Here is a 26,736-nt window from a genome sequence, read left to right on the forward strand (position 1 = left end):
GGATTTTGAATAAGTCAAGTAAGGAGATAAACGTGGTTGCATTATACTCACTCATTCCCAATTTCTTAATGGGCATAACTTGATAGTAATATCTTAGGACTTTGTGTTTTTTGGGGGTAAAAGATATACATAAATCTACAACAGCAGCCAGCCCCACTCTATATACGATTTACCATTCCAACTATAAAGAAACTTATTAGGAACACAAGACAGTCAATCTGAAAAGTTGTGAAATTCCCTGCTCTTTGGTGATGTTCTCAGCACCGAGGAACCTGTAACAGGGTCTATATGTGTGACTTGTTCGGATTAGGATAGTGTCCTATTCACTGTCTAAAACTAGAAGTCAAAGGCGAAAGATCAATCATATACTTCTATTCTGTATGAAATTTATGGTGTCCGTTAGTGCAAATCATGATCCTCTTTGTGGCTTTTAGAGCTATGCTTGGCCTTATCGCCTTCTCATCCTGAATAAAGTTGGTTTCTACCAATAAAAAAAAGCTAACCCTAAAGCTATAACGGTAACTTCCCACTGGTCATAACTTTTTTTTTTTTTTTTTTTGGGTGCGAAAAGTTATTTATTTAAAAGAGAAACCACGAGGGAAATTACAGCCAATTACATCATAATACAAATACCAGTGGATGAGTGGGGAGGATGGGAGATGGGAAACTGGGGGATTGGGAAGAAGCAGCATAAGTAGCAAGTCTATCAGCAACAAAGTTTCTTTCCCTAAGAGTCTTTCCCTAAGAGTGTGAATGAAATAAACAGAATCAAAATCTAATATGTGCTTGATCTTTCAAGGAACTGATGAATGTTGCTGATTTATAAATGTTGCTGATTTATAAGGTGAATAATGGCTTCATTGTCACCTTCAAAGATTACTTTTCTGTACTTGTTGGAAATGGCTAATTGAATAGCCCCTTTTAAAGCTTCAGCTTCAGCTTGAAGTGCTGATATGTCTCCACAAGGAGAGGCGAAGCTAAGTAGGTGTTGTCCGTGGTGATCACGAGCTACACCACCAATGCCTGCTTTAGATCTGTTGTTTGCATCAATCATACATGATCCGCCACTAGTCATAACTCATAGTCCAAAGATAATACTACATTTAATTTTTTTAACCTATAAAAAGATTGACTAAAGGTAAATATATATTTTTTCCTAATGAATTCAAAGGGGTGTAACATGGTAGTTTGGAAACCTACGGAGTGCATAAATAATTCTAATGGCATCGGAGGTATTTACCCTTATATACTTGAGAACAATGGAATCAAAGAAGAAAATATGGTGTACATTGTTTTCCTTTTCAAGCCAAACATAATCCCCCAAGAAAATTTATTCATGAATGTCATGATAATTGGAATCATTGTTTGTTTTTTTTTTTTTGGTACAAAGGAGCTATATTAAGCCGGGGATAAGGATATTAATATGCCTCAGCGAGAGTCGAACCCACGACCTCTTCACTAAGAAGTGTTGGTTTCAACCAACTAGAACAGCTTTGCATTGGCGGAATCATTGTTCAATCAATGGGAATTAGGAGTATCAATGGGCTAACAACTTTGCATTGGCGGAATCATTGTTCAATCAATGGGAATTAGGAGTATCAATGGGCTAGGTTGTAGTGATCTAGTCTAAACCTCCGGACTTTGAATGCGCAGGATCGTCAAGCCTGCCGTCAGATTAGAATTTTGGTCAAAATTTTTATCTTGACCATTGAAATTCAATAGTCGAAATTCAATTTTGATCGAGATTTCAAATCTGACGGTCCAAAATCTCGGCTTGACAGGAAATTATAAGAACCCCAAACCCAAACTCTACCTCCCAAGTTTCTTCTAAACCTAGCCACCTTCATGTAACTAATAGGGTTTTAGGTTAGCCTTGATTTACCCAATTAGATACTTGATTAAATAGTTAAATTTAACTGTGATCCCTGGCTGACAGAGCTTAGGAACCGTTCTATCTGCCCAAGAGAAAGAGCTTTGAGACCAAGACTTATTGGGTTGGTGGTGTGACCAATACAAACTCATATCTTGAAGCTTATAGGAGAGGAATATAAGAGGGGAAGAACAACAAATTAGAAGATGGGGGAAGAAGAAATGCAAAGAGGAGAGTAGAGAAATGGGGAAGAATATTCATCATTCCTTTCATTGCCATCACTAATACATTTATAATTTTTATATGGTAAGACTCCTATTCTAATGACCATACCAAACTTCACTAACCATGGCCTATTTCCGACCGTTGACATTCCAACCCACATTCCCTTGCAATAAGCCCTACCCTTACCAACAGTGACCGTTATCTACCAAAGACAGCATATGGAACTTTTTGTAATCTCAAGGGTTGCAGTGGTAATTTCAAAAACTTGAGGATTCAGATTTGCATTTCGATAAAATTCAAGGATCCAGATCGAAGAACCCCCTGTTTTTTGAAAAAATTCTTCAACAGTAGTCGTGCTTCAGGCTTCAAACGTATTTTCGGTGGAAATTTCAGGCTTCAAATGCATCTCCCTGTATGGACCTGAAAAAAAAGCATATTCCCACCATTCGAGTTCTAAGTGAGCAAATCTGGAAGCAAACTAATTAGAAAAACGAAAGAGAAACCAAAAAGAACTTCCTATTTCTTCCTGTTTGAAGATTTTCTGACGCTCTTTTGTAATCGATGGAGAATCACTTGAGCAGGTTAATGGCTTTCGGGGTTTCTGTGTTGTGTTGGCTAATGTTTTATGCCCTTGCTCTGGGATTTCTTTTGCCTTTCATGTTAAGTGGAAGGAAAAACAGGAAAAGAGCCGTGGGTTTTTTCCACCCATACACAAATGATGGTGGAGGTGGAGAGCGGGTTCTATGGTGTGCAGTTAAAGCAATCCAAGAGGAGTATCCTAGTCTTGATTGTGTTATCTATACTGGAGATTTCGATGCTTCTCCACAAAGCTTGATGGACCGAGCCACCGATCGATTTGGGGTTAAGCTTCTTTTCCCTCCTCAGGTAGCTCTGGCAAAAATTATGGATGTCTTTCGTTTCACTTTCTTATTCGCATTCTGTGAAACTGATTTTCCCCTTAAATAATCAGAATATCTAGTTTTATTTATGTTCATGTTTACTCAGATGACAATCCGGCTAGGTTTGATTTGGTCTATTGTTATGGTGGGTCATTAATAGTTCACATTCTCTGTCAATTGGGTTTTAAGAAGTGAAGATTAGTAGGTTCCTGATAATTTAGCAAGCAACTTTGCGTAAAATTGGCATTATTATTTTCTGAACAAAATTAAGGAAGGAGGAAATGACACTATTCATTCGGGAGGATGGAGGAGAAAACCTGAGAATATTTCTGGTTCACAATTCTCTTTTTATTCGATCTCTTTGGTAAATCTGCAGAAAACTATAGTTATAAATGACTACTGTACATTTTACCCCCAAAAAAAAGACTACTGTACATGGAAATATGGAACTGGGATTCAACTCAAGTTAGGCTTATATCATGAAAATTCATCTTCGAGAAAATAACAGACAACTAAACCCAAAAGATTGAATTGGCAAAAGAAAGCCAGAAATATATTTTTCTACTGAATTTCCTTTTCTCTTCCCCCTTTCCCACTCCTCTTTGGTCGGCTTGACAGTTCAGCAAAGGGGAGTAATATTTGAGAAAGAAGTGAAGATTATGATATGTTGGGCTGATAGATTGTTAAAAAGGTGATACATATTTGGGGTTAAAGGGATGGGATTTGATGGTTAGGCAGTCTGTTGAGGCAAATATTTCCCCAAAAGTTTGCAAAACCTAGGAAGAATTAGTGTTCAAAGTGTTGGATATTATGTTTATAGCAGCCTTCACTATGCATTAAATAACACAGAAATAGCAGACTTCCCACTCCTCTCTCTCTATACACAGTGCAGCCTCCAAGGGGGCTGAGATCCTTCCTTTCCTCATCTATATATAGCATTTTCTATTCGTACTAAAAGAATGGCAGCTGTGATGATGCAGGCAAACTGATAAGCCAGCATGTATATCCCCTAAAGCTAGGTTTTCTAATCAACAGAGAGCTAAAAACAGTTGGGATTCAAATCAGATTTAAATAGCCAACATGAGATATAAGTGCATCATCCTCTATTTGATTTCAGAGATTGAGAAAGTAAAGTAAATGTTATCATGAAGCTTCTGGATAGTTGTGAGGTGTTTCATATATGTTCAACTTTTCTCAGTTTTCTTATGCAAATCAAGTTTTTTCATGGTTGGGGAGAGAGGATGATAGATAAAGAGAAATTATTGGAACAAGCCTACTTATGTTCATGACTTTAGGTAGATCCTAATAATGAGAAGAGGAGATGAATGTTGCTGGCTGTTCTCAAAATAAGAATATATTACTTGAAGTTAAATGAAGTAGGAGTAACAGAAGCTTGGAGATCAAACAACTTGAATATTCAATGCTAGAACTCAAATTCCAATCAAATATGTAATCTGATTCTTCCACGACATGGATTGCGAAACCATTTTGAGTGGCTGATAGAAAACAAACCAAGTCTGATGTGAAAGACCTCTTGAAGTTGCAGAGAATCACCTTAAAGAACCAGCAGAAGAAAGAGAAGAATAGGAGATTGGGGTGATCGAGTATCGGAGTATGATGTTGGGATAGATAATGGAAATCTTAAAGTCCCGTTCACAATTCCATTAAGTGCAATTCTGTATTCATTTAATCATAGGTGACTCTCAAGAGCTGTTAGATAAATATCTAGCCTAGTGGCTGAACAGAAAAGAAATAGAAACTCAAAGTCTAATTAGGAGTCTCAACAAGACCAGGATTCCATAGAAGAAGCTAGAGTCTAAATTATGATTCAAAATAGAACTAGGACTCAACTTTGTATAAAGATTCCCTAGTAGGATTCACTGTTAAATCCTCAGTAGGATTAGAACTCAAACTAAGACTCGAATAAATAAATAAAAATTTAAATTCTCCTTAACTACTCCCGTGATTTAGTTGCTGATGTAGAGGGAATCCTACACCTTTACTATTGATAGTGTAGGAATTCCCTACTCCAGTGGGTGGTTTTAGACATCCAAACTGTATCAACCATGTAATGGAAGCTACCCTTCTTGCTCCAACATTAGTAACATTCAGAAATAAAATATTAAAAACAAAAAATTGAGGAAGTATCAATCTGACAAGAGTTGGATTGAACCACAAATCAACATATGAATTGATTCTGACATGGAGAGCATGTCCAGAGAGTTTGACCTGCAACCAAGCACATCCATGGTGGTCAAGTGGGTTGTAACTTGTAAGGAATAGTTTTTCGTCGTTGCTTGTGCTGGGAACCAACCCCACGCAGTGAGGAGCATTGGGCATGGTTGAAGGACTTTTCTGTTTTTTAATTAGGGTTTCTACATTCATCCATCAATTGGACTATTTGTTTTTACTGCTTAGTGCAAATGTGATTGATTCTATCTGTTTGCTTCTTTTGGTCTTTTACCATCTCACTGTATCTGTATGCAATTGCTGATGGTCAGGTGGTGCATTTGCATAAGAGGAAGTGGATTGAGGAGGGTACCTACCCACATTTCACCATGATTGGGCAAAGTCTTGGTTCAGTTTATCTAGCATGGGAGGCACTGAATAAATTTACACCTTGGTTTTATCTGGATACTAGTGGATATGCATTTACATATCCACTTGCCCGGATGTTTGGGTGCAAAGTTGTTAGCTATACACATTACCCTACAATCAGTTCAGACATGGTTTCTCGTGTACAGCAACGGAATTCGATGTATAATAACAATTCTTTGATTGCACAGAGGTATTGCTGCTCCACAATTTATTTTATTTTGTTTTATTTCTGGGAATTTCTAAGTCAAGGGGATGAAATGGGTTTGGCTTATATGTATTTGGTTCCAACATTCTGTCCAGTTATTGACTTAATTCAATTTTTAGCATTCTAGCTATTGTGGGCAAAATTGGTACAAATTTGAAATTTAAAGAGAGTTTTTTTTGTCTCTGCAATAATTTAGTATTATCTTTATGGTTAGTCATGCTCTTTGCTGCTGGTGACAAGTTGTGGGTACATTTTTACTTTGCTACGTCGTTTTCATTCTGACGTTGCTTCTAAGGATTCCTTATCTTGTAACAGCATTTGGCTTTCTCGATGCAAGGTCATCTATTACACATTCTTCAGCTGCATGTATGGAATTGTGGGTTCACATGCACACCTTGCAATGGTCAACTCGTCATGGACACTGTCACATATAGAGAAACTGTGGAAAATCTCAAACCGTATTAAGAGAGTCTACCCCCCATGTGATACTTCAGGTCTTCAGGTTTGTTTAGTTACTTTCTTATGTTAAGAAAATGCCATGATCCCTGTTACCTTATTTGATTCTGGTAATAATGCATCAATTGGAAAATTTCCAAGTTCAATATATTTTTCTATCCATTGAAGTTGTTCTAAAAACAATTATTCTGAAAGAAGGAATTTTTATTTTTCTTATTGGTTGTTAGATTGAATCTAGACATCAGTGAATTGGCAGCAGGCTCAGATATTGACATTCCTTGGTTGGGGGCCTTTTTTTCATTTTCCCTTTTTATGTTCCTTTGTTGAACCTATTTATATTAAATAGATTAGGGTGTTCTAACCTATGGTTGAACTCCCAGAGTTGCAGCCTCTGTTGCTCTCTTCGTCTTTTCATATTTATTTACGTAGTACCAGAGTTAGATCATCAAGGACTGCTACAAGGCTCTACCTCTTATTCTCCTTTTTCACTATTGGTTCTTCATCTCATTACTGGTGAATAATCCATAGTGGTTTGATGCTTCTGTTCGATTTTGTTTGAAGGTTGCAGCACCCAATGCTGTCTTTGGGACTTCCTGGATACTAGTTAATGTTTCAGATTGAGAACTAGTCTTCTCTCTGGAAAGCACAGTCATTTATGTTTGAAGACCTTTATATTGATTAAGTTTGGATTGGTTTTCTGGATAAACATTGTCTTGGCTGTTTGAGATCATGAGGTGTGGCTTTTCTTTCTGGGTCTTCTCTGGACCTTTTTCCTTGAAGTTCTTTAGTTAGTTTTTTATTCTGCATTTTCTAGAGAGATTTTGTTTCTGAAATTATTCGTGGATTTTTTTCCCTGCACTGGTGAAAACCACCATTTTGCAATTTTTCTGGGTTGAATTTATTTCTGAACTTTTTTATGACCAAGACTGAATCTGCTGAGATGGGTGAAGAGAAAGTATAGTACCAAGGTAATATCCTCTTGTTACCATGGTCTTGTTGAAAAGAAGTTAAAAGATTCTATTAATTTTCAAGATTGGAAACACATTGTCACTTTGGTTTTGACTGGTCAAGGACAATTAAAACGCCTGTCACAGTCTCTGCTGGATGGTGATCCATCTTGGGATATAATTGATGCATGAATTTTAGGATAGCTTTTGAACAATATGGAGCATCTGATAGTGCACTTGATTACTCATCCATATTGTGAAAGACTTGTGAATTTATCTAAATATACTGTTTCTGGTGAGATTTTCTCTCCATTCTAATGTTTGCAATGTGTGTTCCTGTTCACGGTTCTACTAAAGTTGCGACAAAGGAGAAGAAACATTATTCTCTCTTGCTATTTAAGGATAGGTCTTTGTAATTATGGAAAGATTTTTATTTCTAAATTGATTTTCTTTTTCTCCAATTGCTATGATTATTCTATAATCGTTTTTCTTTTGAGCAAGCTATTGTACTATAATGCCACCTGATGTTAGCTGAGGTTAAACAACAAATCTAATGTCTCCAATTAAGAAATTGATAGCTGAGAGATCTGTCTCCAATTAAGAAATTGATAGCTGAGAGATCTGTTGAATTATGTTGGGAAGATTTGATATTCAATCTCAGTTAAACATAATTGGAAAAGAAAAATCCAGATTTGATTGTGGAAGATAACAGAGATAAATTTCTAATAAGGAAATCAAAATCTAAATGCTTCAGGAGCCGATGGGACAAACAAACAGAGAAAATGCGTGAGATAAAAAATGGATATCAATGGGAAGAAATATAAGGGAGAAAAGAGGGAAGGAGAGAGGATATCTGGGGGTGGAGGGAGAGGAGAAAGAGAAAGAGAAAAATCTCCAGCCACAGAAAGACAGAGAGGCCATTTAGGCGAATCCGCTACCAAAGACTTCAGCACAAGCAGAGTCCCTTGGGGGGGGGGGGGTTTCCTACCCCAGGCTACAACTGTGGTCTACCAACCATCCGCCCCTACAAAGAGGCCATTATTCAATCTTTTACCCAAAAATCATATAGACTCACTATGCTAAATTTCCTAATAATTAGGACTCTTGAACAACTAGAACTTTAGAATCGAAGATTTCCTGATGTTGCAGACGCTGCACTGAAATAGGCTTGCTCCATTCAGAAGGATTGGTCATATGCATGTTGAGCCTTTAATCCCATCATCCCATAGTTATTGTTCTAGACGTCTTTGTGACTTATACGTTGTCTGCAACAACTTTTTTTATGTTGTAGTGTGTTACAACTTATTCGTCACTCCTCCCCATGGTTATCATGGGAAGAGTGTTCTGTTTGTGCTTTTCTTTTCCTAGTATATTTCAGGAGCTAGGCTAATGCCCATCAGATGAAGGAAAATTTGGGGCTTCTTTTTACGTTACAAAACTTTAAGAAAAAACACTCTCAAGCTGCAGCTCTGCAACTTTCTCTTCTCCAAGAAGATGTTCTGCTTGTGTTTGATCTAGGCTGGCAGGATGGTTGTTTGATTCAATCTACACCTTGCGGTGTGAAGACCTGGTTTCTTGTTTGAAGCTTTTTCATGTCCTAGTGAAAGATTCATTTTTTGTCCAATTTTCTCAATCAAACAATCTGCTGTTAATGATTAATGAATTCTGCAACAACAATGAGTTTGATTCATCACAACCCTAACTCTTCTTCTCCTAATCCTTGTCCTCTAAACCACGAAGCTTAACATCTCCTCCATCTTTGAATCACATTCCCAAGACTTAAATTCATCATAGACCAAAACAGCCAATCCCTCCCTATATGGATTGAGACTCTCCTTCTGTAGGAGACTTGATCCAAGCTGTTCCCAAAATTGACCATTCAAAGCACTACTTTCCATCATCTTCCTCTTTTCAAAAACCCAAACCTAACTGTAAGCAGTGCTGCTGAGTTCACTCTGTTGTACTTACCTCCATCAAAACTTAACACGACCTTCACTGGGGGACTCCTCAACATCAACTAATCTAAATCCTACCATCAAACCCTTGGTCCTACCAAACCCATCCCTAGTGTGAACATGAAATCCTGTTGCAACCTAGCTGAGATTATGTGTGTGTGGCAGATCCTGGTTATTGGCTTCTATTTGGCAGTAGTTAATTGTTCAACAGCTAGTCTCTCAACCAACACACACCACCAGCATGTGCCCACCAAACCTTATTTCTTTACTTAATCCCTAAAACCTTTTGGATCCTAATTTTGGGCTTATAAAATGGGCCCCATTACATTAATAAACACAAAAGTAAGTCCAGGACATGTAGAAATGAGAATTCCACCATGAGACAAAATAAAGTATTTCAAGGACTAGTTGGCTTCATTGAATACTTGCAACTACATCAAATTCTGATGTTGGGAAAATTGTACTCAAGTTTATTAAATGGGAGAATCAAGACGACAGGATTGGCATCCATGATCCTTGGTTTTGTTGGTACAGTGATTCTCATGACAAAAATCAGCATCAATCATCTTCTTCACATGCTAGATTTGTGGAAGGTGGGGAATATCAATTGTCTAAATTGCTACAAATTGTATTTCTTCGATTGCTATCATCTATTGGTGATCATTGAGCTCTGCTGCCTTCGATCTTATTCCTTTGCTGAATCTTCTGTCAATGCCCGAAACACTTCGCCACTGAGGTGTATAGTATCACTGGCAACCTCTCTAATCCATGTTATGAAGTCTATTCATGAATTGCTTCATTTTTTTCTCTCAATACGACATTGAACCACAATATTTCAAGATTCAAACAATCAAAATCAATTGACATAGGATTTTTGGCCTGACACCAGTTGAGACTGGGAAACTAGTCTGATAGGCCATATTTCAAGATTCAAACAATCAAAATCAATTGACATAGGATTTTTGGCCTGACACCAGTTGAGACTGGGAAACTAGTCTGATAGGCCATATTTCAAGATTCAAACAATCAAAATCAATTGACATAGGATTTTTGGCCTGACACCAGTTGAGACTGGGAAACTAGTCTGATAGGCCCAATCAATCAAGAGATTAAATGTTGAGAAGAACGGTTGGATTATGTAGATCTGACCTTAGATCTAATGATGTATTGGGTTCTAATGAGAACTCAAAAATAAATAGTGACTGGAGGAGTCAATGAGCTGAACAAGGGACACATTATGTGATAAAAATGTATGAATCGATGGGACTGAAGTATGGAGAAAGAAGGAAAGAGAGAGTCCTGATAGGCTATTACCAAGCAAACAGTTCAACCCCCGTTGTCAAAAATTGTTAAAAAGTGGGTGGGCCTGGTGCAAGTGTAAAGTTGCTCCGTGTTGTCCAAGCGGTCATGTATTCGAGTTCGGAAACAACGGCCTCTCTGCAAAGTGGTACGGGTGCTTATATTATAACTCTCCCTGGACCCTGCAGTGGCAAGAGTGTTGTCATTTGTTATGCTGTTTTTATAGAAATAGAAAAACTCAAATTAGTTATGCTAGACTTCCTAATAATCAGGAATCTTGAACAGCTAGGAATTCTTAAAATTCTAGATTTCCTAAGCTAAGTCATTGGTTCACAACTAGTCTCTTATGCAACTTGGGTTTCCCTTTTGGTTTGCCTATGTGATAGAAGATGCATGGCATTTGAGATCCTGGGTAGGCACTTGTTTAGTCTAAATCGCATTATGATATATATATATATTTTTTATAGTAGTTAGATAACTTATATATTTTCTAAAATCAAAACCAAGCCTCATCAAGTCATCCAAAATAAACCTGATCAAGTCTTCAGAAACAATATTAATCCACATCAAGTCATTAAAAATCAACATTAAGCCGCCTGAAGACCTCACATATTTAATATTAAGCCACATCAAGTTATCAAAAGTCAACATAGAAATAAAGGACGATAGAACTAAATAAGCAAGCTATAGGAAGTTTGGAACAATCAAAAGATTTGTTGGTTTATATGTTCTTGGAATTGGTCGTTTTCAGATTTTCCTGGTTTTATTCTTGATTTATATTGTTTTTAAAAAAATATGTTCTTACCAAATAGGAAATAAGATGCCCTTGAATTGTAGAAATGTTCTTGTTCTCTAAGAAATTTGATTGATTAAATGATTTTATTTTTGTAGAGGCTTTTTGTATTAGTTAGGGCACAAAACCAGCTTTCCGATGCTTAAATCTGATTTACATTGGAGTTATGTTCTGGTTAAACCTCGTTTTGTGCGGATGAATGCTGTCAAAGCTCTCTATAAAAATATCCTTTAGATATCATTACATTTTATGGCACTTTTGGTTTTTAGCAATTTTTGTTCTACATATTAAGATTTATGGAGATTTTTTGAGTGGAAACCGTGGGATCATAATGTTGAAAATTTTACCTGTTGCCAAAAACCCCAATTTGTGTTGTTGAATTGGGGGTTGTACTTTTTATCCTTTTGGAATTAATATATTTATGTTATTTTTAATATCATATGGATTAGTATTTAGTATTAGTACAAAAATAAAGAACAAGGTTGATTTGGTTGATGCCATTTTGCAGCTGTGTCTAAAGCCAAAATTCTGACTTAAATCGAGCTCATAAGGAAAAATCCTTGATGTCAGTCTCGGATACATATGGTAAAGCCATTTTAGCATTGAATCTGCTTGGTTGAGCTCATAAGAGGAACTTCTTAAATTAGAAGCTAAACTGACTTTTAAAACTAGTCCGTGCAAATTAGAAATTAATAATTACAGAAACTACAAAGGCTGCAGGGTTGGTAACTAAACTGCAGTCGAACTTTGCATGTGGGTGCCACCAAGGCAAAAGTACTGGCTGTTACACCGTTCACGTGAACATTGTTTTGGCCTATTGCTCTTCATGTTTTGTCATGCTTCAAAGGATGAGGTGATAAGAGCGAAATCAGGGATAGTATAGCAACTAAAAACAAAATAGGAAACATAAAAAGTAACCTTGAGAGGAGGGCTTTACTTGGAAGAACTGTGTAATAGAAGTTTAAAAGGAATAAAGGAGGGGAGTGTTATTATGGTAATAAGTAATTACTAGGAAATAGAAGAAGAAAAGAAAAAGAGGAAGTGGAGTCAATTAATGCTAGGGCATAGGTATTGAGCAATCATAACAAGGAAAACAGAAGGGGTTGGGGTAACGAGTTGCCGACAGACGACTTACTGTAGAGGATTCTGAAACTTCTGGGAAACTTGTGGGAAAAATGGCGGAGGTATTAGGTCAGGAGATGGAGTCGGACGATGCTAGAAACTTTATTGCTAATCGAGGGTGGGGCATCAACCAGGTACGTAGCTTGTTTTCCCCCTCATGCTGGCACTGTGTCTCTGTTCTCTTCTTCCTTCCTTTTAATCTCTTTTACTGGTTGCTGGCGGAACAAGAGCAGTACTGCCAAGGAAGTACTTGTGTAAAAATACAGGCGGTGTGAATTGAGGCGATCGGCTAGGGTTGGGTTTCAGCGTGACTCCGGAGATGGAAATGTTGCTGCAGAAAAGGAGTGGGGTTGGCTCCAGTAGTTTTATTGTATTTATTTAATTTTTTTTGGAGGAGAAGGGGGTGGGGAACGACGGGGATGGAAGAGTCTAATAGAGAGTTTGGTTTCAATTTGGCTCCTTCGACTTTGGCAGACTTTTTTTTTTTCTTCTTCTTCTTTGAGCAGAAGAACATAAATAAGTTAGCGATGGGAATGAGAGGTTGATTTTCTTTTTGATTTGGGACGGGTTGTGTTGTGTGTGAAAGGACTGAAGGAGTTGAATCCATTGGCTCTGATGCCAAATTGGTGGTGGGGGCCTGGATAGAGATGGGAATATCGGAGAAAATACAGGAGACAGAGGATTAAGGGAAGGGGGAAAAATGAGATAGGCGAAAAACAGTTTACATGAAAAGAAGTGGGAGCGGTGAGAAGAGAGAGCACATACACATATACGCACTTCATTTTATTATAACCTGAATAATAAACGATGATAACATCATTAGGAGATGATAAATGAAGAGACTCCTAACCCAAATAATCCTAAACATCTTTTATAGCTCAAATGAGACTGATTAGGCGTGATAATATAAATGAATGAAGAAATGGGTCATTTGGGTTGCCACCAAGGGTTGCCACCAATGAAAGTAAAAGCTGGTCAATGTTCAAGCCAGGTACAAGAATTCCAGGCACACATAACTGCTGGATTAAACCGCGTCCAACGAAAGAAAGGAAAAGCCTATTAATGACCCAGGTCTCCTTCGTCCAAGCCTTTATAAAATCTTCCTTGGAGGAAGATATCTATTCCCAGAAACCAAGAATCCGATTAGCTCCAACTACATGATTGTTATGAATACCAATTATATTTGCAAAAGAGAAAGGGAAGAGACTGACAACCTAGGAATTGAGTATTTGCATCTCTTCCAGAATGTGTAGGAAGTTACCTAATGTAAGGAACAAAGAAGACGATGGAGGATGAAGGTTGTAGAGCGAGAAGAGAAGAAACAAGAACAGAGAATGGTGAGATGTTGTGTCATGTTCCTCTCTTTACCACAGTCACACATATTGATTACTGACACAAGGGCAGAACATTGCCCCCATGCTAATGTAAGATAGAGACGGAAGGTAAAAGATCAAACACTACATCAAGTCACAACATGGAAGGCACTTGCCTAAATTACCCTTTGGAACTAAGATCTCTAACAAAATGATGATGAATGGAGTTCTCTTTTTCATCAAGAGATGAAAAAATTCCCATCATTGTTAACATGGTAGTTAAGCTTTAAGTGCAGTTCTCAAAAGAACAAGATCTTGTTCTGAGCCTGGCCCACGGCAGGTTGATGCACTTCCCGGAATAAGCTTGGTCTCTGTTCCAGGTCTTGTAACAAAGCTGTGTATCAAACACATTGGGTGATATACAAAAACACAGATGATTTTTGTTGCTTTGCTACTTTATAGATGGCTATGTCACTGGCCTCTGTCCAGCTGTGTGACCTATTTGCTCTATTTATCTATATCTTACATTATATCCTCTAATCATTCTACGTTTCCTCTTTTACATTAAGGCTGAGTCGAATACTTTTCATGTGCTGTGGTTTATGTAGGTGCTTCCACTGGAAAGGCCTGTTGATATCCCAAAAATCATCTCTGTAGCCCAATTTCGTCCAGAGAAGGTAGGTATTATTGCTAAATGTCTTAAGAGTTTGTGTACATTGTTTTCATCCACCAGTTTTCACTTGCTCACCAGATGGCAAACAAATGTGGGTGTAAAATACGACTTCTTGCCGGTCAAATTTCAGCCCAAAACACAGCATGGGAAGTGGTTAAAAAGTGAGTGAAAAGTTTCACACAGTCACAAGAATGCCATTCCACTATTTTACATTCTTTGTTACTTTAAACTCACTTTCATTAGGCACTTCCTGTACTTGTTTTAAACTCGGCCTTGACCGGTAAGATTTGTGTAATGTTCCTGGACCTGTCAATTTTGCCATGTGGCAAGCTGCATCTGGAGTCCAATTCAAATTGTGACATTTGACAACCTCCTTTTTTGTAGTTTTGATAATTGTTGAAGTGTAGTTTTCTTTAATCCAATTGAACTTGGTTTTGAAAATCCAGGCTCATACTCTGCAACTTGAGGCATTCGCTCTTGCCATCAGAAACCTAGATACAGATTCGCACATGCCAAAGCTCCAGTTTGTAGGTAGCTGCAGGAATGAGGCGGATGAAGAAAGACTGCAAAAACTTAAAGACAAAGCTGTTGAATTGAAGGTGGAGCAGTATGTGGAATTCCACAAGAATGTGATGTACAGGTGTGTTTTCCATACTTCCTTCCTGCCTTCTTTTAACATTTCATGAGAGGCCCTATCGTTGGTGCTGGTTCTCTTCATTGTTGAAAGCCCTTTTTGGATGAATAAAAAATATATTAAACGAAAGAAAACAAGAGAACAAGGCCTTTAAGCAGAAGGCCGAAAAGGAGAATTAAGACCCCAGGAGACAACAATAAGTCTGTTCCTTAGGGTATCATCAACAAGGGAATGGGGAGTAGCTAACAATCTAGAAGAAACATCAAAATAGATGGCATTCCAAATCCTGTCTATAGAGCGGGATCTGGATGTCCATCTCCGAAGATTGCGCTCCCATCATAGGTGATGGATCAAGGCACAGTACACTAGATTATCAATCCGATCACAAATGGAAGAACCTGAAAAGTTTCTCAAAATCCAAGACCAATCTCAAAAAAATCCATAGGATTGCCTCGAATGGGACCAAATGGAAGTTAGGGCTTTTTTCCAGATAGATCTGGAGAAAGGGCAAGAAAAGTTGAAACTATAACTATGGAGCTTTCGTAGGCTTTAAAATTTCCCCAAGTAAATATTGGTAGCATCATGAGCAGCATTGAGGGTAAAAGCAGTACAGTGAGGAGTTTCTAGTGAAGAGAAAGTAGTTGAAAGCAATGAGAGTAAGAGCAAGAGCAGATTGCCATGCATCCCCTATTTCTGATAAGCAGGGAATGGTCCACTGGAATCGCAATAATGTACCCCTACAAAGAGATTCTTTATATTTGTTTGTTTTATTATTGATTACATCCTCTTTTTTCTTTTTTAGGCTGACATTAATGAAATACTACTCTTTTTAGTTCTCCTTGTTCTGTTGATTACCTTATTTCATGCATTCTTTGCCAACCATTACCATTTGTTATCAATTCAGAAGCCATACTGACCTATTTAATTTTTGCATCAACAGGGACTTGGTAAGACTTCTAGGAGGTGCCATTGCTGGGATCCATTCTATGACAGATGAGCACTTTGGCATTTGTGTTGTAGAATACATGGCTGCAGGTGCAATCCCAATTGGTGAGTGACTGAATGTTAGGTGGATTCTTCTATTAATCAGCTTTCTGCATCACTCTTTTCTTGTTTTACCTTTCTCTAGACTTAAGAATCATTTTCTGCATCAACAATGTTATATCAATTTTCCCCACCCTATGCAGCTCATAATTCAGCAGGGCCAAAGATGGACATTGTTTTAGAAGAAGATGGGAAACAGACTGGATTTCTTGCCCTTAGTGTGGAAGAGTATGCAGATGCCATAATCAGCCTTCTGCAGATGCCGGAAGCTGAAAGACTTGAGATGGCAGCTGCCACAAGGAAGCGTGCAGCCAAGTATTCAGAGAAAAGGTTTTATGAAGATTTCAAGGCGGCCATCCATCCAACTTTCTCACAAACATTAAGATAGTAGTAGATATTGCTGTATACCAATCTTCAATGAATAACACTGGGCAGAGTATGATTTGGTTAGTTGATCCCAGCCCCTCACTTTTTTTGTATAGTTCTTGAAAATTTTGTTCAGGGTTAACTTAAGACTGAAAAAGAGGCATTGACATTCCTGATGAGGTTCAGTTTTTGAATGAATTGAACTCATGTTTGCGTAAAACTCGTTTTGTATGCTAGCATCCAAAATACACATTACATTAGCTCTTGACACTCCTCAAAAGCTAGAGAGCAGATGACCATGCCATACTTTAGGGCCTTTTTTTATATCAATTATCATTCTCTATTTTGCGTATTTTTAAAAGAAAATTAATATAATAATCCATTTGGGGCAAAAATGAAAATGATTTGCGACTTTTGTCCAAAATAAATTATGGAATGAAAAATAGATTTGGTATGTAAAAGAAAATTTTGTTAGAAAATGATAATGAAAGTTGATACAAAAAAGGCCCTATTAATCAAATTATTAATAATTAATTAATTAAAAAATACATCAAACAAAATATTAGGTGGATGATTTTTGAATAAAATATGAGCTAGGGGTGTCAAAACCTAACCCGAACCGAACCTACCCGAACCGAAGCTTAATGGGCTGTGTTTGGGCTGAACAACCTCAGCCCGCAATGGTTCGGGCTGGCCTGGGCCAACCCATGTGTGGCCCGTTTGGCTCGAAACCAGCCCAAACCCGAACCAGCCCATTAAACCCGATATAAGGAAATAAAATAACTTAAATTTAAATGTAAAAAACAAGAAAAACCCCCAAATATCCATTTATTTTCCTTAATTGTTTTACTTTGGAATGTGCAAACAACAAGCTTGTCAAAGCCTTCGCCATTTGGAAGATGGGCTTAGTAAATATTTAGCAAGTGTATTATCATTTAAAAATCTTTTAATGCTTTATTTTGATCCATTTTTACAAGTGTCAAGAAGGGAGAGGAAAATAAGCAGAGACAACCCACTAAATTCATCAAGATGCCAACTTTTTTTTGTATATTAGTTCTATAAGTTTCATTTCTTTGTAAAAAAAAAGTTTTTGGTTTTGAACACCCAACACAAAAGACTTGGAGATAACTTAATATTTAAATGTGTTCACATAATATTGATAAATTTCACATTTCAACAAGGTACTCAAAACACACTGTTAGTAAACCCGAACCCAAACCGTTAGTAAATCAATTCTAAACCGTTAGCCCAAACTGTTAGTTAGCCCGAACCCAAACCGCACCGGCCCGAAACTCGTTATTTTCTTAATGGGCCGTGTTTGGGCTGAGTGTTTTTCAGCCCGAAACCGTTAGGCCCGGCCCGGAACCGGCCCAACCCGAACCGTTGACACCCCTAATATGAGCGTTGAAAGAAAATAATGTCACATGCATGGAAAGTTATTTCAGCGGTTTCGCCCCCTGGCGAAATGAAACGAGGGGGCGAAACGATATTTACAAATCGGCGATATCTGGCGAGATATCGCGATATTTCGAAAAAAAATCCATTTTTTTAGTTTTTTTTGTGTGATTTTTATACTATTTCTTGCACTTTTTAGGCGATTTCTCTCGCGATTCTATCACAATGATTCAAGACTCAAAAGTTAATGTGCTAAATGTAATTGGGAGGAGAATCTACATAGAATAACTTATAAATAGGAAAACTTTTTATAGCAAAATCTTCAAGATTAATGGGCAATCTTACCAACTATATTTTAGTGATCTAGTTCTCAAAAGTCAACATGCCAAATGTGGTTAGGGAAGAGTATATACATGAAATAATTTATGGAAACAATTTAAATTATGGAGAGATTTTGTAATAGAATCGTCGGTTAATCATTCCGACTATATCCAAATGATTTAGGCCTTAGAAGGTAAAACGTTAAATGTGGCTAGGCAGGAGATTTAAATGGAAATATTTATTAAGAAATAATTTAAATTATCAAAGTCAACATGCCAAATGTGATTAGGGAAGAGTGTATACATGAAATAATTTATGGAAATAATTTAAATTATTAATGAATCTTATAAAAGAATCTTCAGAGTGATTTTGATTTGATAATCGTTCCAATTATGTCCTAATGATGTAGGCCTCATAAGGTAACATATTAAATGTGACTACGTAAAAGAATTTAAATGGAATAATTTTTAGGAAATAATTCAAATTTACCACATATTTGCATCAGATTAGGATAGGCATCAAATTTACCAAAATTATTGAGTAAAAATACTCAAAAAAATTAGGGGCGAAAATTTCTATATGGGGGTCGAAATATCGCCGATATATCGGTGAACTCGGCGATATTTCGCCAGTTAAGCACCACCCAGCGAAATTTCCGAAACTTTGTTCCATGGTCACATGTTCATCATTTATCTTAATAGGCTTCTATGATTTGTTTTGTAATTTTCTTTTGATATGTTTTTCATCTAATTGATCTATGTGGCCTATCACATGATAATGTTTAAGACATCATCATCACTATCATTGTTTTTAAATTCATCACAAAGCTCTCCCTTCTCAACTTATTCAAAAAGTCAATCTAAAGTCACTTGATTTCTAATAAAGTTATGTAGAATATCATAAGCAATAACTATCAAAACATGGGTTTTGAACTTATATGGTGGTATTGTCTTTAAAATAGGGAAGCGTTTCTTCATGACCTCAAACGATCTTTCCATAACAGTTCTCAATGAAGAATGCGTAAACAGGGGCGGAGCCAAAATTCAACATTGGGGGGGGGGGGATCATGAGAGTCTGGATCATCTAGCACTAATGATTTTTCACCACACGTTGTATGGATTCATGTGGGACCCACTAAAGATCCTACCTTTGAATTATATTATCATGTTTAGACATGGTCATCACATATTAAAAATATAGATAATCATTAATAATGACATTTTTACCCTTATAAGTAAATCATCTTTACCTTTAAATTTTTATTTTCCAATATTTGGGGGGGGGGGTGAGGGGAGCAAAAAGTGATATTTCACATGTAGGAAAAGAAAAATTAGGAAAATAGATAAACTAACTTAGGGCCTGTTTGGTTACATAAATCTAGAGATTTCAAATCTTTGGATTCATGAATCTGAGAATTATACCCGTTTGGTTGTAAAAATCTCTAGATTCATGAATTCTATGGATTCACCTTTTTGCACTAAAAACGTGAATCTATAGATTTATGGGTAAGGGGTGAAATCCAGAGATTTCAAAAAACCTATACATTTGCACATTCACATAAATCAACGTCGATCAAATAGTTTTTTAGGATGAATCCACAGATTTCATTCAACAACGAAACACTTAATTTTATAAATTATGACTCCATAGATTTGAAGTCTATAGATTTGAAATCTCTAGATATTTGAAATCTTCAGAGTCATGTAACCAAACAGGCCCTAAATAATTCATCTTGTCCTCGAGGTTGTCGACACTTATAAAATATTGTTAATGATATTGTGCATTGTATTTCTACATCTAAAATCAACAATTGTATATTCTATAAAGAAGCCAAATAACCAAGTGCATTTTTACATCTAGAATCAACAATTGTACATTCTTCAAAGAAGGCATATAACTAAATGCATTTATATATCCAGATTTTTTATCAGAAAATCAATTAATAAAATGTCAACTAATCAGACAAGAGTTAACAAATTCTTAATAACTACATAATAAAAAATTATGAAATGTTATCTATTGGTGGATGTGGGAAATTCAGACGAGGAGTGCGCATAAGTGAATCACAGATCAAAAGAACAAGCAACACATACATTTTGAGGAACTTTGATTTTTTCTACCAAACTTATACTGCATTTATTTTGAAACTGGAATAGATATAGTTATGTGTGTTGAATCTATTGTTACAAGGCAATTCACAAAGATTAAATAGTGATTTCAATTGGACTTGATGTATGGTGATTTTCTTTAAATGATGGAGATTTTATCATCTCCCTGAAAATTGTTCGTAGTATATTTAATACATTATGAAAATGATGACTTAGTTTCACTTAAACACAAACTTTTTTGTCTAGGTTCATTTATGACATTTTAGGTCATAATAAACACTCTCATTACCACCTATTCATTTATTGTGGTATTCTTTATATCTGCCATCAAACTCTTCTCTTTTAATACATTTACCAACATAGTGAAATGTGTTCTAAATATACGAAATAGTTTTTGAAACCTTCTAGGATGTGTATTTGAACTCGTCATTTTAGATATTCAAGTATGACTTGTGATTTGTTGTGTGTGCATAGGTTGTTTTGTAAATTGGGAACTAATCTCATGATCACTTTCACTATTATTTTCATCATCAATATCATCATGGGCTCTCTTTATGTTTCAAATGGTGATGTTCCACAACTAATAATAAGTAGCAATAATGCGGTCATTCGCAATACTTCATCGTCACTATCAATAACAATTAAACATATAAAAATCTCATATTGAACACATAAATTCAACCTCTTAAATTTAAAGCGATAAAAGTACAATACTCACGCAAAAGATAATATTCACATATATACTAAACAAAATATTGAGTATTAAAACATAAAATATAAACAAAGTTTGACTAGTATAGTGTCATTATAAGCTTAACTTCAACATATGACAACTTAAAACGTGTCTATGTTATGAGTTCATTAGAAAAAGAAAAAAACTTCAAAATCATACTATTAATATAAAAGCATGAATAGAGCGAGGATGATTACATTTCACTTGTTTAAAAAGCACTTACCTAATCATATTCATTAAAAGTAGTACAAAAAATCAATCCAAAAGTGTAAATTTTCATCCCATACACTCATGTAAATTAAACAAATGATGATATACTGTAATTCAACACTCACCCTCAATCAATAAAGTTTTCAATCTAACATTATCCTTTCTTATCCCATTCACGAGTTAATTCTCATCCCAATCCATTCACTCATGTAAATGAGACGCATGATGAAATATTATAATCTAGCATTTACCCTCAATCAATAAAGATTCAAATCTACCATTATATGATGAGATACTATAATCTAGTGCTTACCCTCAATCAATAAAGATTTCACTCACTACATTCCCATCCCGTTCACCACTATCACAAAAAGAAAAAAAGATAGAATGATGAATCAGTTACTCTCTCTCTCTCTCTCATTAATTTTATTATTTCCTCTCATATTTTCAAGGTAAGTTTAGTTCCTAATTTGTTTCTCTAGAAGATTACAACATAACGGAAGAAACTTTAAGGAATATAAACCACCATAAATGTAGAAACCCTAATTAAAGACATAAGGTTATAATGATAGCATATAGCAACATTGCATGATGACACAGGAAATGAAGAAGATGAACAGAGTGGAGGGAAGAAGGTTAAACTAAGCATAATATAAGGTGAAAATCAAGTAAAGATGAATCTGCAATTTTTGTCATCATTGCATATCTTGTGTTAAAATGCTACTAGTGAACTTTTTCAAAAAAAAAATTGTAGAAGCGGGGATACTATCAATCCCACATGCACTTTTTGAAGGCAAGTGAGTCTAATTTTCCTTCTCATGATAGCAATAACTTGCAATGACATGACATCACTCTTAAAAAGATGTATGACTGCACACCCAAGGGTTAGAACGTATGCGGACATCAGTGAGTTATGGTTTGGGTATAAAGGAAGAATATTAATAGTGTTCTCCATGTATATGAAAATTTATCTTATAGCAATCGAATTCTTAATTTAGAAGGTGATTATTTAAATAAATTATTCTCCAGCAAGAGTTTCGGCGTTTGTTTTAATTGTTGTTCTTGTAATCTTTCCCACCACAAGGTTAAGGAACTTGGGTATCATTGCCTATGTCTCTGTTGGTGGGATCTTGACTTCCACTATTGTTGTGCTTTGTGTTGCTTGGGGTAGTGCTGTAGATGGTGTATGATTTCATAAAAATAGGAAAGCTTTTGAACTGGGTTGGATTTCCAACTGTAATAACCTTATATGTCTTCTGTTTGTGCGATCAAGTCATATTTCCAACTTTGTGCAATTCCATTAAAGATAAAAAGTAGTTCCCTAAGGTAAGAATGCTAGCACCCATTTCTTTATATTTTCTCTTTCCAATTAATCCTAAAGTCCATATTTCTCAGACACGAAATCATCCGTAGTTTCTCCTTACAAGTATTGGTGATTTGCTTTGTGCTTTCCACCATCAATTACATATCAAGGTGGTTTTGGGTTTTTTGATATAGGGTAAAGATATCAAGTCTTAGGTCATACTAAATCTACCTATTGAAAAACCTAGCACGTTGATTGCTATATGCACAACACTAGTCACTCCATTAACCAAGTATGTTATTATAATACAACCCATTGCTTTAGCCATTGAAGATTAGTTTCCATTCCAAACAAATAGGCCAATGAGCATATTTATTAGAATAGTAATACTAGCCAGTAATGTCACTCTAGCTCTAAGTGTTACGTTCTTCGCATACCTAATGGCATTGATTAATGCGCTCTTATATGTGTTTTGCTCAATGTTGTTGTACGTACATCTACTACCTCATAATTTTTAAGACTTACAGGAGATTCAGCGTAAAATTGGTAAATATTGGTGAACATGATTGGTGTCTTAATTCTTAAGCATTTATATCTCTACAAGAAAGACTACTACATGAAAACCTATAAGAACATTTCAACCCAAACTAGTGTGCTTTGTTTTAACACTAAAATAAAGTCTTTAGCTTCTTATAGCTATTGTTGGTGTCAAATTACTTGTTTATCTTTTATATAAAGGTAAAATATTTTCCAACAAATTAAGATCATGTAAATAATTATCTCCTAATATAATATTTATATATTGATGGGTCAACCTAGGTATGTTTATCTTCCCTTTAATAATTTTGATCTTTGAGTATTTTATTTATTATATTACACAAAAGTAAAAATTTATATTCAAGAACATATCACACATGCATATGCACGTGAATCATTGCTAAGACTATAAAAGTGGTTAACCAACAAATTCATTCTTCACGAATTCAAGATACCTTATAAGTGAGCTAGTTGAGAATTCGTCTTCCTAGCACTAAATTTTGAATAAAAAAATATAAAAATTCAATTCAATTTACTACATTTTTTAATACAATACTAATCAACTACCGTGTATAAAAATTAATAATTTAATTAAATGTTTACAAGGAAAACATATAGGTTTTATATAGAAATTAAACTAAAAAATATATATAAATTTTAAATTACATAAAAACAAAAAATTATATTGGAGAACAACATACTAGTGATAACAGTACCTCATGTAATAATTAACTTCTAACAAATCAAAAACTAACTATAAGTGTGATTGAACTGGACAACGTTTTCAAATAAACTCCAACAAATAAAATAAGACGAAAAATAATGTTAATCAAAGAACAACACCTCATCTTCATCAACATTGTTGAGAAATGATATGTTTTATGAAGTCTTAAGCCACATTCCACTTGTGATCTTTAACGCTAATGCATATGGATTGTGAAAGATTGGAAACCATCATTTATGAGTCTATATTCAAATGCTTATACATGGAAAGAACAAAAAAAAAATCTATGGAATAAGAAAATGCTAACAATTTTTATGTTATGTTAGGTTAGAAGTATAATAATATTGTATGATTGATTCAATAAGTACGATGTGTGTAAACCAGTGACACAATAATGAAAATAAATCCCAAACCAAAAAACACATTACCAAATTAAAAAAGAAATAACAGTTGTGGTTAAAAAAAAGCCAGTACCACTAGACTACAACATCATAAGGTTCTTACGGTCGAAAATGAAATATGGTCACAGTAGCTTATACTACAAAATATTCAAATCAAAGACATGGAATGGAAAATGTCTTTCCACTATATGAAATTCTATAATTTAACTTTATTGTCTTGAGAGCCTGATATACTTATGCATGGTGTTGGAAAATGTCATGTCAGGATTGCCACGTCAGCCTTCATTTGTTTTGATGATAACAAACATAAATTACTAATGACTATATTGAGTTGTGTATGTCTAGAACAACTTAATCAAATCCAACTTATTGCCGAATGCCCAAGCCCAAGTCAAGGCCAAGACCAAGCCAAAATGGATATGAAGTCTAAGTCAAGATGAGCATGAAAAATAGAGTACAAGAAAATTCAAGAACATTAACTCAAACTCAAGCAAGAAGACTTAGCAAATTAAGACCTAAGACACCTCCATGTACATTTATATATAATTGCACTCATTTGCATAAAAATCATGTGCATCATGTCATTAGATTGACCTAGAACATGTTAGGAGTGTATATGAAGACATAGGGTTGGTTAGAAGACCTTAAAAATCCTTAAAGTTCTATTTTGTGCCTCTAGACTGCAGATGGATTTTCAGACAGACATCTGTCTATTCACAAAAGCTCAGACGGACTTTGAGACGAACACCTGTCTGATTAAAAATGCTTCAATAGCTAATATTTTTAAAGGCTATACTTTTAGATAGACGTCCATCTTAGCTAAAATTTATCCGTTTTCTATCTATTGGGGGTTGGGCTAGGCACTTGAAGATCATCTATATAAGTCCAATCCACCCCATTTGAGAGTAACAACCTTACCAATTGATCATCTACTCCCTAAATACTCTCAAACTCCCAAATTGTAAGAATTCAATTGTATTTGCCTTTCACCCTTACTCCACTCTTAAAGAAAATACCAAAGCATTTAAGCAAGCTTGTGAAAGCTAAGCTTGAGATGATAGAAGGCTATTGAAAGGTCATTAGTAGTGCATATCATTTCTATTTGGGCGTACAACTCTCATTGCATCACACTTGCACAAGGGATAAAGTGTCACATCCATTGTTACGTAATCTATAACCATATTATTGTATTTAGTCTAATCTAAATAGACTAGAATTGGTTTTGGGTGCCCCTACCTATGAATAAAGATTGTTGTGGATGCTCTTGCCCATGAACAAAGATCGTAAAGGGTGCTTTTGCCCATAAACAAATATTGTAAAAGGGTACTCTTACCCCTAACAAAGAATGCAAGGGTTTTTCTTTACCAACCATATTAAAATATAATCATTAGTAGAAATATCTCTTGAGCAAGAGAGAAGTTGATGTAAACTTGTAAAGTTGAACCACTATAAAATCCTTGTGTTGTGGATTGTATGCTTGCACATGTGGTATATAATGCAGAATTAGGTAGCACAGGATGGAGTATGGGAATAGTGCATGAAGGGCAGTTAAAGCTTCTACGCACAGGAGGATTAGGGAACGGAAACATCGTTGACGCACTCTTGATTGGATTAAAGGAAGGGATACATCATGCATTGCACCAGAATATTAAAATACAAGATATCTGGTGCAACAACAAAGAAGTTCGTGATTTACTCATGCCAATTAATCACATCAAGTGGCCAATATCTCAAGTCCCAATTTTGCTAAACATACTAACTAACATTAAGGATGCAAACCTTAATGGTTTTTCTGACACCATACTCCACCAGTGGCTTTTGTATTTGGCATTTAAGTCCACTTTAGACTTTACAAGGTCAAACATTATAGACCCTACTACATTATGTATTTGCTATCTTAATTAATATCAAGCTTTGTTTTACTATAAAAAAAATTCAATTTATTTTACTCAATCATATTTAAATTTTCATACTTAGTCTTGTATTTACGATTAAACCAAAAAATTGGGTAAATTCATTAGTTGCAACTCATTCACCCCCTTTAAAACGCATTAACACATAGTATTCTTCACTAGCTAACATTTGGAGTACAAATAAAAACAATATTTGCATTCAATCTACATAAGGACAATTGAGAGCTCATTGCAGTGGCAAAAAAAAAATTGATAATTAAATTCGAAACATCAATATTGGTCAACTGTGAGGGACGTTTGGGGTGGCTAAATAACAAAACGTCATTATGGATAGATCTCTGGGTGATGAAGGACTATAATACAGAGACATAGAAGAAGAAATACAGAACAAGTTTGACACTATTAATCGAGTGTCTCAAAGGGAACTACACAATTTGACATTGGAAAGCATGACTACAATATTAATCATGGGTACAAAAGAACTCATATGGTATAACTGCAAAATTAAAGTAGCAACCCAAAAATTAAACGCTCAACAAACACCCATTGATTACATTCAAGAATTTCAACATCTACTAAAGTCGAACTGTATGCATTGTAATTTAGGGCAAGCATAGATAGCATGATATAGTTTCAAATTATAAGTTAGACTTTTATATAGCCTCAATAAATTAAAATTAAATACACTCAAA

At 35.5% G+C, this 26,736-nt stretch overlaps 1 protein-coding gene and 1 pseudogene across 1 annotated transcript; both read left to right on the plus strand.

Moving 5' to 3' along the window:
* The first annotated feature begins 2,446 nt into the window (after positions 1 to 2,446).
* Positions 2,447 to 16,705, plus strand: LEW3 (UDP-Glycosyltransferase superfamily protein). The gene is made up of 7 exons (XM_089165360.1): positions 2,447 to 2,980; positions 5,496 to 5,782; positions 6,113 to 6,299; positions 14,291 to 14,359; positions 14,802 to 14,995; positions 15,930 to 16,039; positions 16,177 to 16,705. The coding sequence occupies exons 1-7, from the start codon at positions 2,657 to 2,659 to the stop codon at positions 16,419 to 16,421; spliced, it is 1,416 nt and encodes a 471-aa protein (XP_089021486.1). The 5' UTR covers positions 2,447 to 2,656; the 3' UTR covers positions 16,422 to 16,705.
* Positions 16,706 to 21,883: 5,178 nt separating this feature from the next.
* LOC149007702 (amino acid transporter AVT1I pseudogene) lies at positions 21,884 to 23,054 on the plus strand (annotated as a pseudogene).
* Positions 23,055 to 26,736: the final 3,682 nt, after the last annotated feature.

This window comes from Hakea prostrata, chromosome 8, assembly GCF_041222555.1.
Source record: "Hakea prostrata isolate BN-2017 chromosome 8, UWA_Hpros_2, whole genome shotgun sequence".
Taxonomy (NCBI): Eukaryota; Viridiplantae; Streptophyta; class Magnoliopsida; order Proteales; family Proteaceae; genus Hakea; species Hakea prostrata.

Bases quoted from the DNA above. Each gene is read 5' to 3' on its own strand.
- LEW3 (XM_089165360.1), top strand. From the start codon at position 2,657: ATGGAGAATCACTTGAGCAGGTTAATGGCTTTCGGGGTTTCTGTGTTG. The intron at 6,300-14,290 runs GTTTGTTTAGTT...TGGTTTATGTAG, and splicing joins GTGATACTTCAGGTCTTCAG to GTGCTTCCACTGGAAAGGCC. The intron at 14,360-14,801 runs GTAGGTATTATT...TTGAAAATCCAG, and splicing joins CCCAATTTCGTCCAGAGAAG to GCTCATACTCTGCAACTTGA.